This window comes from Rutilus rutilus (assembly GCF_951802725.1).
Source record: "Rutilus rutilus genome assembly, chromosome: 4".
Classification (NCBI taxonomy): Eukaryota; Metazoa; Chordata; class Actinopteri; order Cypriniformes; family Leuciscidae; genus Rutilus; species Rutilus rutilus.
This window is the reverse complement of record NC_140212.1, coordinates 35,404,570-35,418,358: the sequence shown is the minus strand read 5'-3', so window position 1 is coordinate 35,418,358 and position 13,789 is coordinate 35,404,570. Positions and strand designations below refer to the sequence as shown.

Below are 13,789 nucleotides of genomic sequence, written 5' to 3'. Positions count from 1 at the left end.
ATTGCACTCAAATACTGCATTCAAGCAACACAACACCTGTATGTATATTTTTGTGCTCTTTTCTTTTTCGCCGGCTGCTCGGAGGTAGTCATTTTTACATTTCCCGCTGTTGTCACTTGTCGTCATCGTTGCTACGATACGTGACTCACAATGACTGAAACGACCAATTAAAAGGGCATTCTCTGATGATGGTCCAAGATGTTAAAAGCGCTACGCTGATCATAGACAAACAGGGGGACAAATCAATATCTACCGCACCGTCTGTTTTTTTCTTTTTCTTATTATAGCCTACAATTGTCTTCGTTCATAGTCTGATATGTGTCTGTCATGGATTTGCACTGAATTGATTCTCAAAAATACGGAACAAAGTGCGTTCCGTATCAGTTCAATACGGAACAAGACTTTTATGTGTCAAATACGGGACGATTCCGTATTATACGGAACGGTTGGCAACCCTGGATTCTACCCCTTACGAAATTACTTGATTAGTTGGTGGAAGTAATTACACATGAATGAGCACATATACTTTTGAAAGAACAAAGTGTTTTTTGCTAAGAATCAACTTAAAAAAATTACAGTGTAGCTTTAAAACCCCTTCCCAGTCACCCCCAATTTTGGCAAGTGCTGCATACATGAAATGCCCAAAATAAAAAGGTTACTCCTCATAAGTAATTCTGAATAGAAACATAACACACATACATTTAGAAAGCCAACACTTTTTTCAGTTTATAGTTCAAGACTCAAAATTAACCAGACTGTTATTAATATTGAGATATATAAGCTCAAACATATTTTGAACTAAAATAATCTGGGATCACCAGTGATCCCTGACTGGTAAGGGGTTAAAGGTATCTGCTGGGTTTTAGCATATTACTCAAACTAACCTGATGAGTACCTTTTTTTCAACTTTGGATGAATATGCATCACCGATGATCAAGCCGTACATAGCCCGTGGTGGAGCATATAGAGAGGAAATGAATACCCTCCTAGACCAAATTGATAATCAAGTAATTATTTAGCCATATATCTCTAGTTAAAGTGAGATAGTATGATTTAATGGATTTTAACTTGTTTTGTGTGTGTGTAATGTAGGTATTTGTGCATGCAATCGATCTGCAAAGTTACTTAGTCCACATCAAAGTTAGATGATCTCTCCAAAAGAAAACAGCTGCCTGAAACTTCATTTGTAGTTCCTAGTGTTATTTCCACATCTGGTTGAATATAACATGTATATAATTTGTTCTGCATTTGTTTTTCTGTCTTTTAGACCTCCGATGTCCTGTAACTGCACTGGGTAGTACATTAACATTAGCTCAAATGATCTATAGGGAATTTTAATAATTAATCAGGAATGATTAATATATATCACATATTACAGTTACATCAAATTATCGAAGTTGAAAATAGATCGATTGTATATATGAATAATCAATCACAACGAATTATAATTCCTCATTCATATATCCATAGTCTTATTTCAGATCGATTATATGAGATAACCCTTAATGGAAATTAATGTAATTATCAAACAGTTGTTTGTCCAGCAAACGGCCGTAATATTAACTTATCAACTTCTCAATAAAGTTATCGCTTCTTATCATTTCAGGACACCAGTTTCTGGCCATGAAACTATTCTCCTGTCCTTATAAAATTTAGGTCACTGAAAAGTAACAAATCGTAAAGCTTCGTAGCTAAGATCAAACATTTCATTGACTTCGTGACATGAGCACTCAGACAGAATCAATCAGGAATATATTGGATTTTAATAATTGAACTAATAATACATCGAACTACGATTCACACAGAGTAAATATGCGTATGACAATACAAACAGTAAAAACAATACAAGACAAAACGGATAACGAATGAGAGAGAGAGATCGGAAAATGAGAGATGAGAGAGAGAGAGAGGATGGAAGAGGAAGGAAAGAGATCATCTGGAATGATCACAGTAGACTATGGCAACTATCACCGACAAAGTGGACCTTGAGAGCCAACAATAAATCAAGTCACATTAAAAGTTCCATAAAACTATATACTTGCAAAATGGTTCTCTTTGTTGCTGAAGGACGCAGAGTCCTCGAGTGTCCGTGTGTCCTTAAGGAAGCGGGGCTTGCGCTCTCGTCTCTTCCGGTGAGCACACCGTCGCGGGGATTTCAAAGTTAAGACGCCAGTAACGTTCACTTCACTGAAAGTAGGAAAAGTCCGGAGACGACAAAAAAAGAAAAGACTTAATTTGTTTCTATTTTATTGTGGTCTATAAATTTTCCGACATTTAAGTGTGGATGTGAAACTTTTGGAAAATGCTTAAACTCTAGTGTTGACGGAGAGAGTTTTGAAATTAGAACGCTGTTTTTAAATGTATCCGGATTAATGTAGCCTGAATTAAATTTTTTTTTTTCAAATGAGCTTTATTAGCATGACTGTGTATCACATGTTGACAATGTATTAAAGGGGTCATATAATGGTACATGCACTTTTACAAGTTGATTGTACTGAAATGTGTGTTGGCAGTACACAACCATCATAAAATGATAAAATCCATCCAGTGTTTTTTTTTTAATCTTCTTATGTGTTTTCCCCCATCTCAAATCAAGCCGTTCGACCGTGTGACGTCACAAACGAGGGTCAGTATAAAGCTGGTTTTGCTAAGAAGCTGTTCCTGAAAAAAGGCTCGGTACCAACTATTCGTGTTCCTGCTGCACCTCCAGAATAACTGAAGTCAGTGTAATGTTTTATTAATCTTTATATTAATCTTTGCAAATTGTTTGCACGCTTCACGATGAATGCGGCTGTTTACACTCAGGGTACATTAAAGCATGTTTTCTATGTACGACGTTCTCAATATAATTCATAATCCCACGTTTATAATGAACAACGCGTTATGGTTATTGTGTTATTATTACAAACGTGTACGCACATAACAGAGGGGCGGGGTGAGCAAAGCTCATTATCATTTTGTTACGTCCTGTGACGTAGTCTTGTGTTTATATTGTGCTGGTGATTGTTTTCTTTTTTTTCTCTCTCTCTCTCTCTCGCTCTCTCTCTCTTTCTCTCATGCAGCACTCCAAATCATCCGCAGCTGATGTTAATTAACAGGAGCGTGGCTTTTCTGTTTGCAGCCTGTATAAAACCGCAAAGAAACTGTGATCGACAGAATCCCTCTCCAGCTATCCCAGACATTATTGTGTGAATTGCTGTCGTAAAGAGAACTTATATTCTTTTGTGAAACCTGTTGTCTGAGTTCAACGACCATTTAGACTGCGTGAGTTTAAATAGTTAAAACTAGGGATGGGGAAATGAAGCCTCATGAATCACTGAAGCTTTCCCCTAACTGTTCCGGGAAAAGATTCAAAGCTTCGAGAGTGTCGAGAACAGCGCCATCTGGTGCTTATTTAAATTAAAGCAGCCTGTGTTAGAAGCTCTGGCAGGTGAAGCAACCACAACACACTCCATAGTTTCAATGTTATGTGTACAAATTAAAACCTTACATGTTTGTGTTTGTTTTGTTTATTAAATAAATTATTTTACCCATTAAAGTGTGACAATTAAAAAATAAAATGAGCTTATATGATTCAATAAGATCTAATGTAGGCCTGTAGGCTCTCTCTCTCTCTCTCTCTCTCTCTCTCTCTCTCTCTCTCCACATAAGCCCCTTTCACACAGCGCATTGAACCCGGGAAATTGCCGGCAAATTGCCGGAACGCCTTCTGTGTGAACGCAAACACGACCCAGGTTTAATGCCGGGATCGATGCCGGGTTGGGGACCTAGTAACATTGCCGTGTTCAGTCCCGGAACGCGCGCTGTGTGAACAAAAGCCGTAATAATGCGTGTCGTAGTGATGACGCTGAAGCCGGGATCGTTCGCCAGCTGTGAAACGGTATGAAATGCGCAATTTTATGATCGAATCAGAGAAATAAATGCACAAGCGTGGTTTCGCAGCTCATAAGCAAACTGAAGACGCTGCTGAGACATTACAAGTCACATCGATGTTACGTGTCTTTCCGGGACATACACGGGTTGTGTGTGAGCACTCTCTGATTCCGGAAAATCACTGGCAGTGTGAATGAACCAAAATCAAATGAATCCCGGGTCACTTTATCCGTGTATTTTCCGGAATCTCTGAGTGAAAGGGGCTATACACATACACACACACACACACACACACACACACACACACACACACACAATGAATAAGGACATTGTCTGATAGGATCATCTGTTATTAAATGTGCTTATGACACTTGTTACTGATAGTGCTTATGTAACTGTAGGAATGACAGAAAGTTGATAGTTTTTAATTATTTGTATTATTTTTGGCTGCTGCCATTGCTTAAATACAAACCATTCACCAAACACCAACACCCCTCTCCCGTAATCCCACCCTAAACCCAAATACCAACACCAAATTACCTAAAATCACCAAAAAGTGCAAAGATTTTACAAAAACAAAAAGACACAACAACAAAAATAATAACCTAAGTAGCGAAAAATACATTTTGCTTATTTAAATGTATTGATTAACTTTCAAAGTACAGCACTCTCCTCACAAACCCATCAACCAGACTGAGGCAACAATGACTCGTTAAATACGATCTGGAGTTCGAGCCTTCTGACACCCAAAGTGAAACGCGCACGTGACTGGAGAGAAAGTGAGGCTTCATTTGTCATCGATCACGTGACTCTAGTAAACCAACACACACCCCGATACGGGGCTTCACTAGAAATTGTTTCGCTTGTGTGATACGCGCATCGAAGCTTCAGTGTCATATGTAACATCACTAGTTAAAACCGTGCAGGGAAAAGGGGCGCCAATTTATTTGGTTGATCCATCCCTAAACTTTTCTCCTGTTTATTTCTAGTCAGGGAGAGAGGTAAGATAATTGTCTTTAATTTTTCATTTCTTTTGTTAGGTAATTTATCTGGGTTTAAACTTTAGGAAGTCCTTGTTTTGTTTGTTATTTTGGCCTGGCCCTCTCCTGACGATCCGGTTATTATTTAAGTTTGTTTGTCTGTTTGGTGATTTTTGTTTGCTTTATAAATATATTGGTTAAACCTTTAATAAAAGAAACTCATTAAGTATACTCTTTCAGTTTCCTTTTTGTTGCAAGGTGCGAATCAATGGGTGTTGTGTAGCCTTTTGGATAAAAAGGTGAAAAGGAATTAGAGCTGGGATAGACGGAAAGGAGATTTCTCACGTTTATTTATTTACTTTTTGTTACATCATTTGTTACTCCCTCTTTAAACCCCCTAGACTAAAGTGGGAACAATTTAAAGACACATGCACTTAAATGGCGTGCTGAAAACAGAGCTGTTTTTGACCAGGTAAAATTAGTGTTTTCTTACAATACTAATGAGAATTTTTAATTAAAGTATATTACAAACTTTTAATTTAGACCCCAAATAATCATATTAGCTTGTACAAAAATGCCATTATATGACCCCTTTAACATATTATATATAAATATTTTTTTTTTTACATTTTAGATTTTCACATGTAGCATAGTAAATTAATAAAATCCATCTAAATAAATTTAATAAATTAAGAGGGTCTTAATAATGGCTATACCATATCTTTCAGTTGTGCAAGTGCTATCATCTTCTCCAAGTATGAAGGGCATTTTCTCAGTATCACCAAGTTCAATAAATGATGGAATCAGTCCACTAGCAGAAAAATGCTGTTCCCTTTCAGTTCGGTCACGTTCAACGTAGTCAGACTGATAGGGATCACGCTTAGGGAGCCTGTCATCTTCGAGTATTGATAAAATGAGCCAATGCACACATTGGCGTGCAAGCTTTGCATCCACACTCCGCCCCGCTGCGCAGGTATAAATACGGAAGTGGATGCACGCACCATTTGTCTTTCGCTTCGGAGCCGATCAGTCTTCATGTCGATGTCTGTGAAGAGTGTTGTTATATTACAACGAGCGAGTGTGTCAGTGCTTCTTCAAGGAAGTCTCTCCCGGCGCTGGTGGTTCTATAGCGTGAGTGCATTAGTGGTCACGAGCCTTCTGAGCTCTCAACTGCTGTTTTAACAGCATCACATTTCTGGTTTGTTTGTCTGATGGCTGGTTGAGTGCGAAGAAAGTGAGTGCTTCACTGGTACAGGCTGCACCATCCCTGTCAGTATTGCCACGATCATTCCCCTGTGTGCTCTGGCACTGGTGAGAGTTTTTCATTTCCTGAAAGTGCAACACGGGTCGTTCCCTGTCCCCCTCTGACTGTCACATTAGTTGCATCACGTGTCTGGGTTTACAGCATGCTGAAGCAGCTTTTGTGGATAGTTCTACCAGAAAGACTCGTGAGATAGAATGATGTAACAAAGCATTAATTTATTGACAGCCCAGCAAACAATTATTTATAAAGTTCTTTGGTGTAGGCCCCGTCCGTAGTGCATAATCCGAGGGTAGCCGATCTGCATTTCCTGTCTGAAGACGAAGGCAGGGGCGCAGCCGACCCCCAAAAGTAGGTGGAGTATGAACCCACTGGGACGGAGTATGAACCCACTGGGAAAGGGCCCGCCCACCCCCAAAGAATGGTAACGGAAAGTATACCCACCGATCGTGAATCCTGTAGGTCCTGAAAAATAGGGAATAAGTGACGTAGTAATTAAATCTTCCTGACAAAACTTATACTAAAGCTTTCATTTCATGTTCTCATTGCGAGAACATGACTATCGTGGTGTTGAGATCAAGACTCGCCTTCGTCCGTGAAGGTGGAGTCCCCATTACCACACCCCATTACTAGGGCTGTGTATTGGCAAGAATCTTTTTCTTTCACAAACCATGCATAAACGTCATTTTCTCAAAACTACAAACTTTTAGATACATGCTGCTGATATATTATTGTAGCAGAGTTTGTGCTAAATACAGTGTAATCAGACTTTAGCCAAGAAAATATCACAAGAAACAGAAATAACCACAAATGTCAGAGCATGTCAGAACACCTCCAGGGCCCAGAAAACACCTCAGACCCCAGAGGGTTAAAGATCAAGTTTCTTCCACAGGACTTTTATTTATGATTCTCCTGGTGCAAATATTAATAATAATAATAATAATAAATACACAGCAGCATTCCTTTATACTACATACTACAATAGCGTTTCCCAAACCTACAGATGGTACGCAACCAGAATGCCTATTACCGCCAGCGCCAGCCGCCGCGGCAGAAATAAACCAGCCGCATTTCAAAGTCGTGCGCGAAATGACCGCCAGGTGGCGCAAAGGGACATTGTGCAAAACAGCAGCAATTGCCGTATTTTAAAATGTAAGTGGGTTAAATATAAAACCCTAAGCCTAATAGGCATATATATATATATATATATATATATATATATAGGCCTATTAGGCTACAACAGAATAGAACCAAAGATAGAATCAATTTTAGAACTGAAAAAATAGAATCAAGAGTTAAAAATAGAGACGATATTAGGAGCAATGACGCTGAATATTTTTACTATTCTATTGAGGAATTAGATGAATGAAGAGAGCTTCTCTGTGAGCGATATAATTGCATAGTAATTTATAGTGATTTCAAAAGCAGTCCTGTAAAAAAAAAAAAAAAAAAAACCTACATGGGGTAGGCCTATAGCCCTACCATATAGCCTACAGAAATAATTTTTGAGAGATTACGCGGAGCGCGTTTTAGTTAAGATCCTGGTTTCAATGCTCTTAATGTATATAGGCTACTGCTTTAAAAAACAAAAACAAAAAAACAAGTCACAACGCGTTTTGAGATTGTTTTGAATTAAATATTGAAGTTTAAAATTTAGTGTTTTGGCACACCAGGCCGAGTGGCGTTATGCATTGTTCAAAAATCAGGTTTTATTCTGGCATGTTGAATTGGCGTTAGAAATTTTTTAGATTTATTAACTTTAGATTTTAGATTTCGTTAGATTTATTTTTCTCATAACAGCTAAAATAACTTAATATAGGCCTTGTCTTAATATGACCTACTTAGGCATATGTGACCAGTCACGGAAAGTAGGGACACAAGTCGGTTCTGGGGCATTTTGAGTTATTCACATATTCTGAAAGTGTAGTATTCAAGCTTTCCAACGATGTGTAACACATGTAAATCTGATAATATTTGGAGAAGTTGTGGCCATTTGAAGGTAGGCACTAAAAAAAAACTGAAATGGTAGAAATCTGATTCTAAAGATTGGCAAGTTCTCGCCCTTCTGGGAATGACAATAGGGCTCATTTACATCTCATTTAGATAAGTCATACCCCCTGTAAAGCTCCCCCGTCTCCCCCTCCCCCCTGAATGTACCAATTCTACAAATTCTCTAAATAAAACATTTCCAGTTAACTGGCAGAGCATTCATTTCGTTCGTTTTTTAAATAAGATACTAGCGCTGAAATGTGTTGTTTTTTTTTTTATCAAGTGATCAAAGTGCTCGTTGCCGCTGCGATCAGTGGCGCAGATACAGTGTTTACTCGTGTGGCTCGCGCACACACTGCATTGTCACTTGCAGTTCACTTGACGCGCGCTTCAATCCGTTGCGTTGCGGTCGGATACTCTCTATTCGTTCTGTTGAAATAACAAAATTATTCAAACGTTTGCGTGTCCCTGCTTGATATACAACCACTGATGAACATAATCGTTTTGATGAGAGAAAAAAAACTATACGAGAAAAAAAAAAAAATCCATACAAGGGCGGATTCGAACTCTCAACCTCTGACACAGCTGGCGAAAGCTCTACCACTGTACCATTTATAAGTTAATATGAATACATTATACGTTAATGTTAATTATAAAGGCGGATCTATGTATTGGCACTGACAACATGTATTAGGCTACATCTCATTAAACGACAAATTAAACCCCATGTAACCTACTATTTAAATCGATTGCTGGACATCGTAATGTTATTGGCGTCCATGTTCATTGAATTTTGAAATCAGATAGAGCGGCCAGAGCGCTGCATAATAAGTAGCCACGCCGGCTTATTCAGTATGGAAATACACACCGACAATGACACGCCCCTACTGCGTGCTAGAATCTCCGAAAAACAAGCCGATTTCAAACAAAAAATGTACGCTTTTAAATATACCAATACTGCTATCTCAAACATGGAGAGGCTTCTTCGTGATCTCAACTAACAGATTCTGCAAAAAAACGAAAATCACCAATTTTGAAAAAAAAACGCTTCTTTCTCATTTTGCTCGAAAGTTGTGCTGCCGACTTGTGTCCCTGGTTTCCGTGACGGGTCACATATAATAGGCTATAGGCTACTATTAATAAATGAGCAAAACTTGGCCACTAAATACTTAATATTCAATTATTTTAATTATCACAATTAAAGTTTTAATTTTATTAAATTGAACAAGCGCAACAATCAGCATTCAATTAAATATTCTAAAAGATGTATTATTAATAATGTTATTTCAACATAATATCTCGTTATTTCGACATAATATGTGTGCGTGCAACAAGCAAGATGTGCATTTGTAAATCCGGTGACACGTGCATTGATTTTTATTAATAAACTAGTGTTTTCTGACAGTGTCTACTGCAAAGATGATATTCGTAGTGAACGCGCCTATAGAGAAATGCACATAATGGATTACATAATCAGAGAGTAGCCTTTTTCTTTTTTCGTTTTGAATTATTTCGTTTAAAGACATTTCAAGCTTTGTGTATTTGATGTATTTCTCATGTCTGTGTGAGGCATACACTGAGTTTCAGTTAAGTTAGGATGAGATGCGCTCCAGTTGACGTGCAATGCAAGTGACCGCGCGGGCGCCTCCATGATTATATAGGCTATTGTCTGTTATATTTGCTTCTTATTTATTAAATACAGGCAAATGGTTGATGAAAAATTGATTAAAATTAAGATACAATTTTTAGAAAACGAAATTCACTTTAAAGAAAGGCTTTCTACAAAACAAAACTTAATGAAGTGGTCAAAATCATGTCTGACCATGTCTCTCGATATAATGCACATCCTATCTTACTCGTGCTGTTCACTTTTCATAATCAACATAGATGGAAAAAAATAACATTATAATATTTTAACAAATATGAAACTAATTGAGCTTATTTAATGGCTACAACAGTATAGTAGGCCTCTTGTACAAATTGCTGCACATTAATTTAATTTCATGAAACCTTGTAGTTAAACGAATTCACAATGTAGACTGTACAGTTGTGACACGACGAGTGGTGCTATGCATTGTTCTAAAGCCAGATTTTATTCTGGCATGTTGAATTAGTGTTCGACAAACACGGCGGCGCGTTCATTTGAATGAAGAGCGCTTCTCGCTCGTGTGGGCGAATACACATTGGAACGTTTGGGCACTTCACAACGAGTAAAGTCATGGCCAAGTGGTAACTTACGTTACGATCATTAAGATGACACGGGTTCAAATCCCGAACCAACTTGGACTACTGAAATTTTTATATTAGCCTATTAATGCATTTTATAGCCTATTGTTGATGCAGAGATATTTGTCTAGTTCTAAAACTCTGTTACACCATAGTTTTTTGCTTAGCCTATTTATAAAATAAAATTACCATGCATTTCCATTTTACACTAAGGAACAAATATTATACAATGACTTTACTTCTGTAGCCTATAATAATTCCAATCGTAATTTCAAAAGTAAAATCAGAACCAGTATTCTGTTACGTTCATGGTTCCAGTGGCAGTAATGCATACACGGCTTTTCAAAATGTCACAAAGCGTTTTGAGATTGTTTTGAATGAAATGTTGAAGTTTATAATTAAGTGTTTTGGCACACCACGACGAGTGGCAAACTCTTTGTTTTGTTTTGCAAACTCAGCTAGCCTGTGGGGGGTTTGGAGAAGGCAGTAGGTTATAGTTGCTTTATCGTGGGGGTGCAGGACAAGAGGTGTTAATGTTCCGTCTTTCATATGGAGAGTGTTGGATAGCCAGCCTGATGAGCAGGAAAAGGCAAAATTCTTTTAAGGATAAATCTCAAAATCTCCAAAAGTCCATATGTGTTACGGAAGCAGACGGACAACAAGGTAAGAAGTGATGTAATGTTTATTTACAACAGCAGAGTATGAAGATGAATCAACGTGCAGTATTCGGTGAGTATCAGAGTTCAGAGGTGGATAATTCTTGAGTGCAATACGTGAGTGAATAATCAATGTTTCCTTTGCAGGCACGGCGGGATGAGACTTCAGGGTGGATTGGATCTTCGTAAGAAGAGGATGACAGACTGACGGCACACACTCACACACCACTTGGCAGATCAAAAGGCTTACGGCAAACACACCACTCGAGATGAGATCTGGACAGACTTGAACAGACTGGAATCGGCGTAGAGAACTGGTAAGTAAACACAGGTAAGTTTGGTTACAGAGAGAAGCACTATGTCCGCTTCGAATGAACGAGCCCGGACAATGAGGAGTGCGTGAGGTGTGCTTATGAAGCAGTGGTGATTGATGGGGTGCAGGTGTGACTTGTTAGTATTCAGGTGACTGTGATCGCTGGGTGATTGTGGTGGATGAACCTGGCCAATCTGTGACACTACCCCCCTCCCCAGGGCCCGCTCCTGAGGGCCGAGATCTCCGACGCCGTGGTGGTCTTCCACGTCCACGAGGTCCAGGGTACTGCGGATGACTGGAATGGAACTCTTCCATGAGCGTGGGATCAAGGATGTCGACTCTTGGGACCCATGATCTCTCCTCTGGTCCGTATCCTTCCCAATCGACCAGATATTCCAGCTGACCACCACGACGTCGGGACTGCAGGATCTCTCGAACGGAGTAGATGGACCCTTCTTCCAGCATCAAGGGGGGAGGAGGTTCCTCTTCATGGCCAGGTTCTGTGGAGGGAACAAGAGGTTCGTGAAAGGGTTTAACACTAGAAGTCCCAGAGTTTTGTAACCCTCCTTTAGCCAAGTGGATGCTAACTGGTTAGTCTTTTGGCTATCATTAGCATCAATTCATGTGTAAATGTGGTCATTACCTGAGCAATCTGCAGGGGGGTTGGGGGGGTCGCCTTCAGAGCTTCCAGTGTTTCATCACTCTTGACATGCTTCATAGCATTCAAGAATGGACTATTCAACATGCACAGGAAACGGAGCATGTTCATTGGTTCATGGCCCTCCCTGAACTAATGGCATTTATTGCAATTGTCATCTTGCGGGGGCTTACCAAGGTTCCATCACTACGTGACTGCTGGTCAGCAAACCTGGGAAACCCACATATCATTGGAACAATGCCACGAAACCGCTTCCAAGACATCATGCGACACCTACTCTTTGATGACAGGTCCACCCGGAGTGATCGAGCAAAGACTGATAAGTTTGCTGCAATTTCCAGTGTGTGGGGATGATTTGTCACCAATTGCATCACGTCCTACAACCCTGGTCTACATATCACCGTTGATGAACAGCTTTTCCCGTCAAAGACTCGCTGCTGTTTCCTGCAGTATATTGCAACTAAACCTGACAAGTTTTGGGATCAAGTTTTGGGTGGCTTGCGACCTAAAATCCAAGTACATTTGTAATGTCCTCCCATAACTTGGCAAGGACCCTAGTCGTCCCAGTGGAGAGAGACTGTCTGAAAATGTAGTGATGAGGCTGATGGAACCATTCCTAGACAAGGGCAGAAATGTTACCACGGACAATTTCTTCACATCGCTGTCACTTGCGCACAAACTTCTTAGCCGGAAAACCACCATCCTCGCCACAGTCAACAAGATTCGCCGGGAAATCCCTCAATCCGCTAGACACACAGATCGCAATGAATTCACCACTCAGGTATGTTGCAGGTCTTTTGTGGTTCTATGTTTGTGTTTCTAATTTTTAGAATCAACACCGCCAAGTGTGTCATTGTGTCATTGTGTGTAAAAGTGCTATGAAAATAACAATTTATCTTATTTATTAGGTGTTTTCAACCACTGCTGCTACGCTGACGGCGTATGCGGCCAAACGGAAGAAGACCGTCTACATTCTTAGCAGCGTGCACAGCGTGGTTCAGACTGATAATACCACCAAAAGGAAGCCAAGCACTGTCACCCTTTACAACACCACAAAGTGCGGCGTGGATGTGATGGACCAGATGGTGCGGGAGCACACTGTCCGCACAGGGACACGGCGCTGGCCAGTTGCCGTGTTCTATAACATGATTGACATGGCAGCACTGAATGCACATGTGCTGTATCAAGCATGCACCGGAAGGCAGGAAAGACGGGTGGACTTCCTGGTGGAGCTTGCAAGAGAGTTGGCTAACTCTCATATGTGTGCGAAGAAGGCAAGAAAAGAACAATTGCTTCGGACACAACCCTCCACACCTAGCCCTGGAAAAAGAGCCATGTGTCAGGTCAAACACCAATGCAAGAACAATCATGCCACTGTGCGATGTGTTCACTGCTACAGATACACATGTGGTAAATGCAGACGGGAGATACCATGGCAGTGCCAGGATTGTGAGTGATTGCTGGAATGTACTCACTCACTTTTTAATATTATTTGTAAATATGTGTACAAATGGTTGGTTTCTTTTTTATTTTATTTTGTACTGTTTTTATCAATAAATCTCAGCAACAAAGGAAAAAAAAAACATGTGTGTTGATTTCTCCCTAAGATGGCAAAGTGAAACACAAGTTTCCTTGAAGTGGCTCAGCATGCCACATCGTTTACATAACAAAAGCAACCGTTCACAGCTGATTAAGGATATTAGCCTAAAGCCTTCCAGCCCATCGGCTGTCCTGCGGGTTTTATAGGTAGAAAAGCCAAATGGCTGCTCTCTGGGACATCTAGTGTTAAACAATGAGACGTGAAATGTGGGATGAATTCTGTACTGTGGTGGT

At 39.8% G+C, this 13,789-nt stretch overlaps 1 protein-coding gene across 1 annotated transcript; it reads left to right on the top strand.

The window, feature by feature from the left end:
- Positions 1-12,037: 12,037 nt before the first annotated feature.
- LOC311290080 (uncharacterized protein) lies at positions 12,038-13,564 on the top strand. The gene is made up of 2 exons (XM_084408374.1): positions 12,038-12,737; positions 12,865-13,564. The coding sequence occupies exons 1-2, from the start codon at positions 12,552-12,554 to the stop codon at positions 13,411-13,413; spliced, it is 735 nt and encodes a 244-aa protein (XP_084264500.1). The 5' UTR covers positions 12,038-12,551; the 3' UTR covers positions 13,414-13,564.
- The last annotated feature ends 225 nt before the right edge of the window (positions 13,565-13,789 follow it).

Coding starts and splice junctions, on each gene's coding strand:
- LOC311290080 (XM_084408374.1), top strand. CDS start 12,552: ATGAGGCTGATGGAACCATTCCTAGACAAGGGCAGAAATGTTACCACG. Junction 12,738..12,864: donor GCAATGAATTCACCACTCAG/GTATGTTGCAGG, acceptor CTTATTTATTAG/GTGTTTTCAACCACTGCTGC.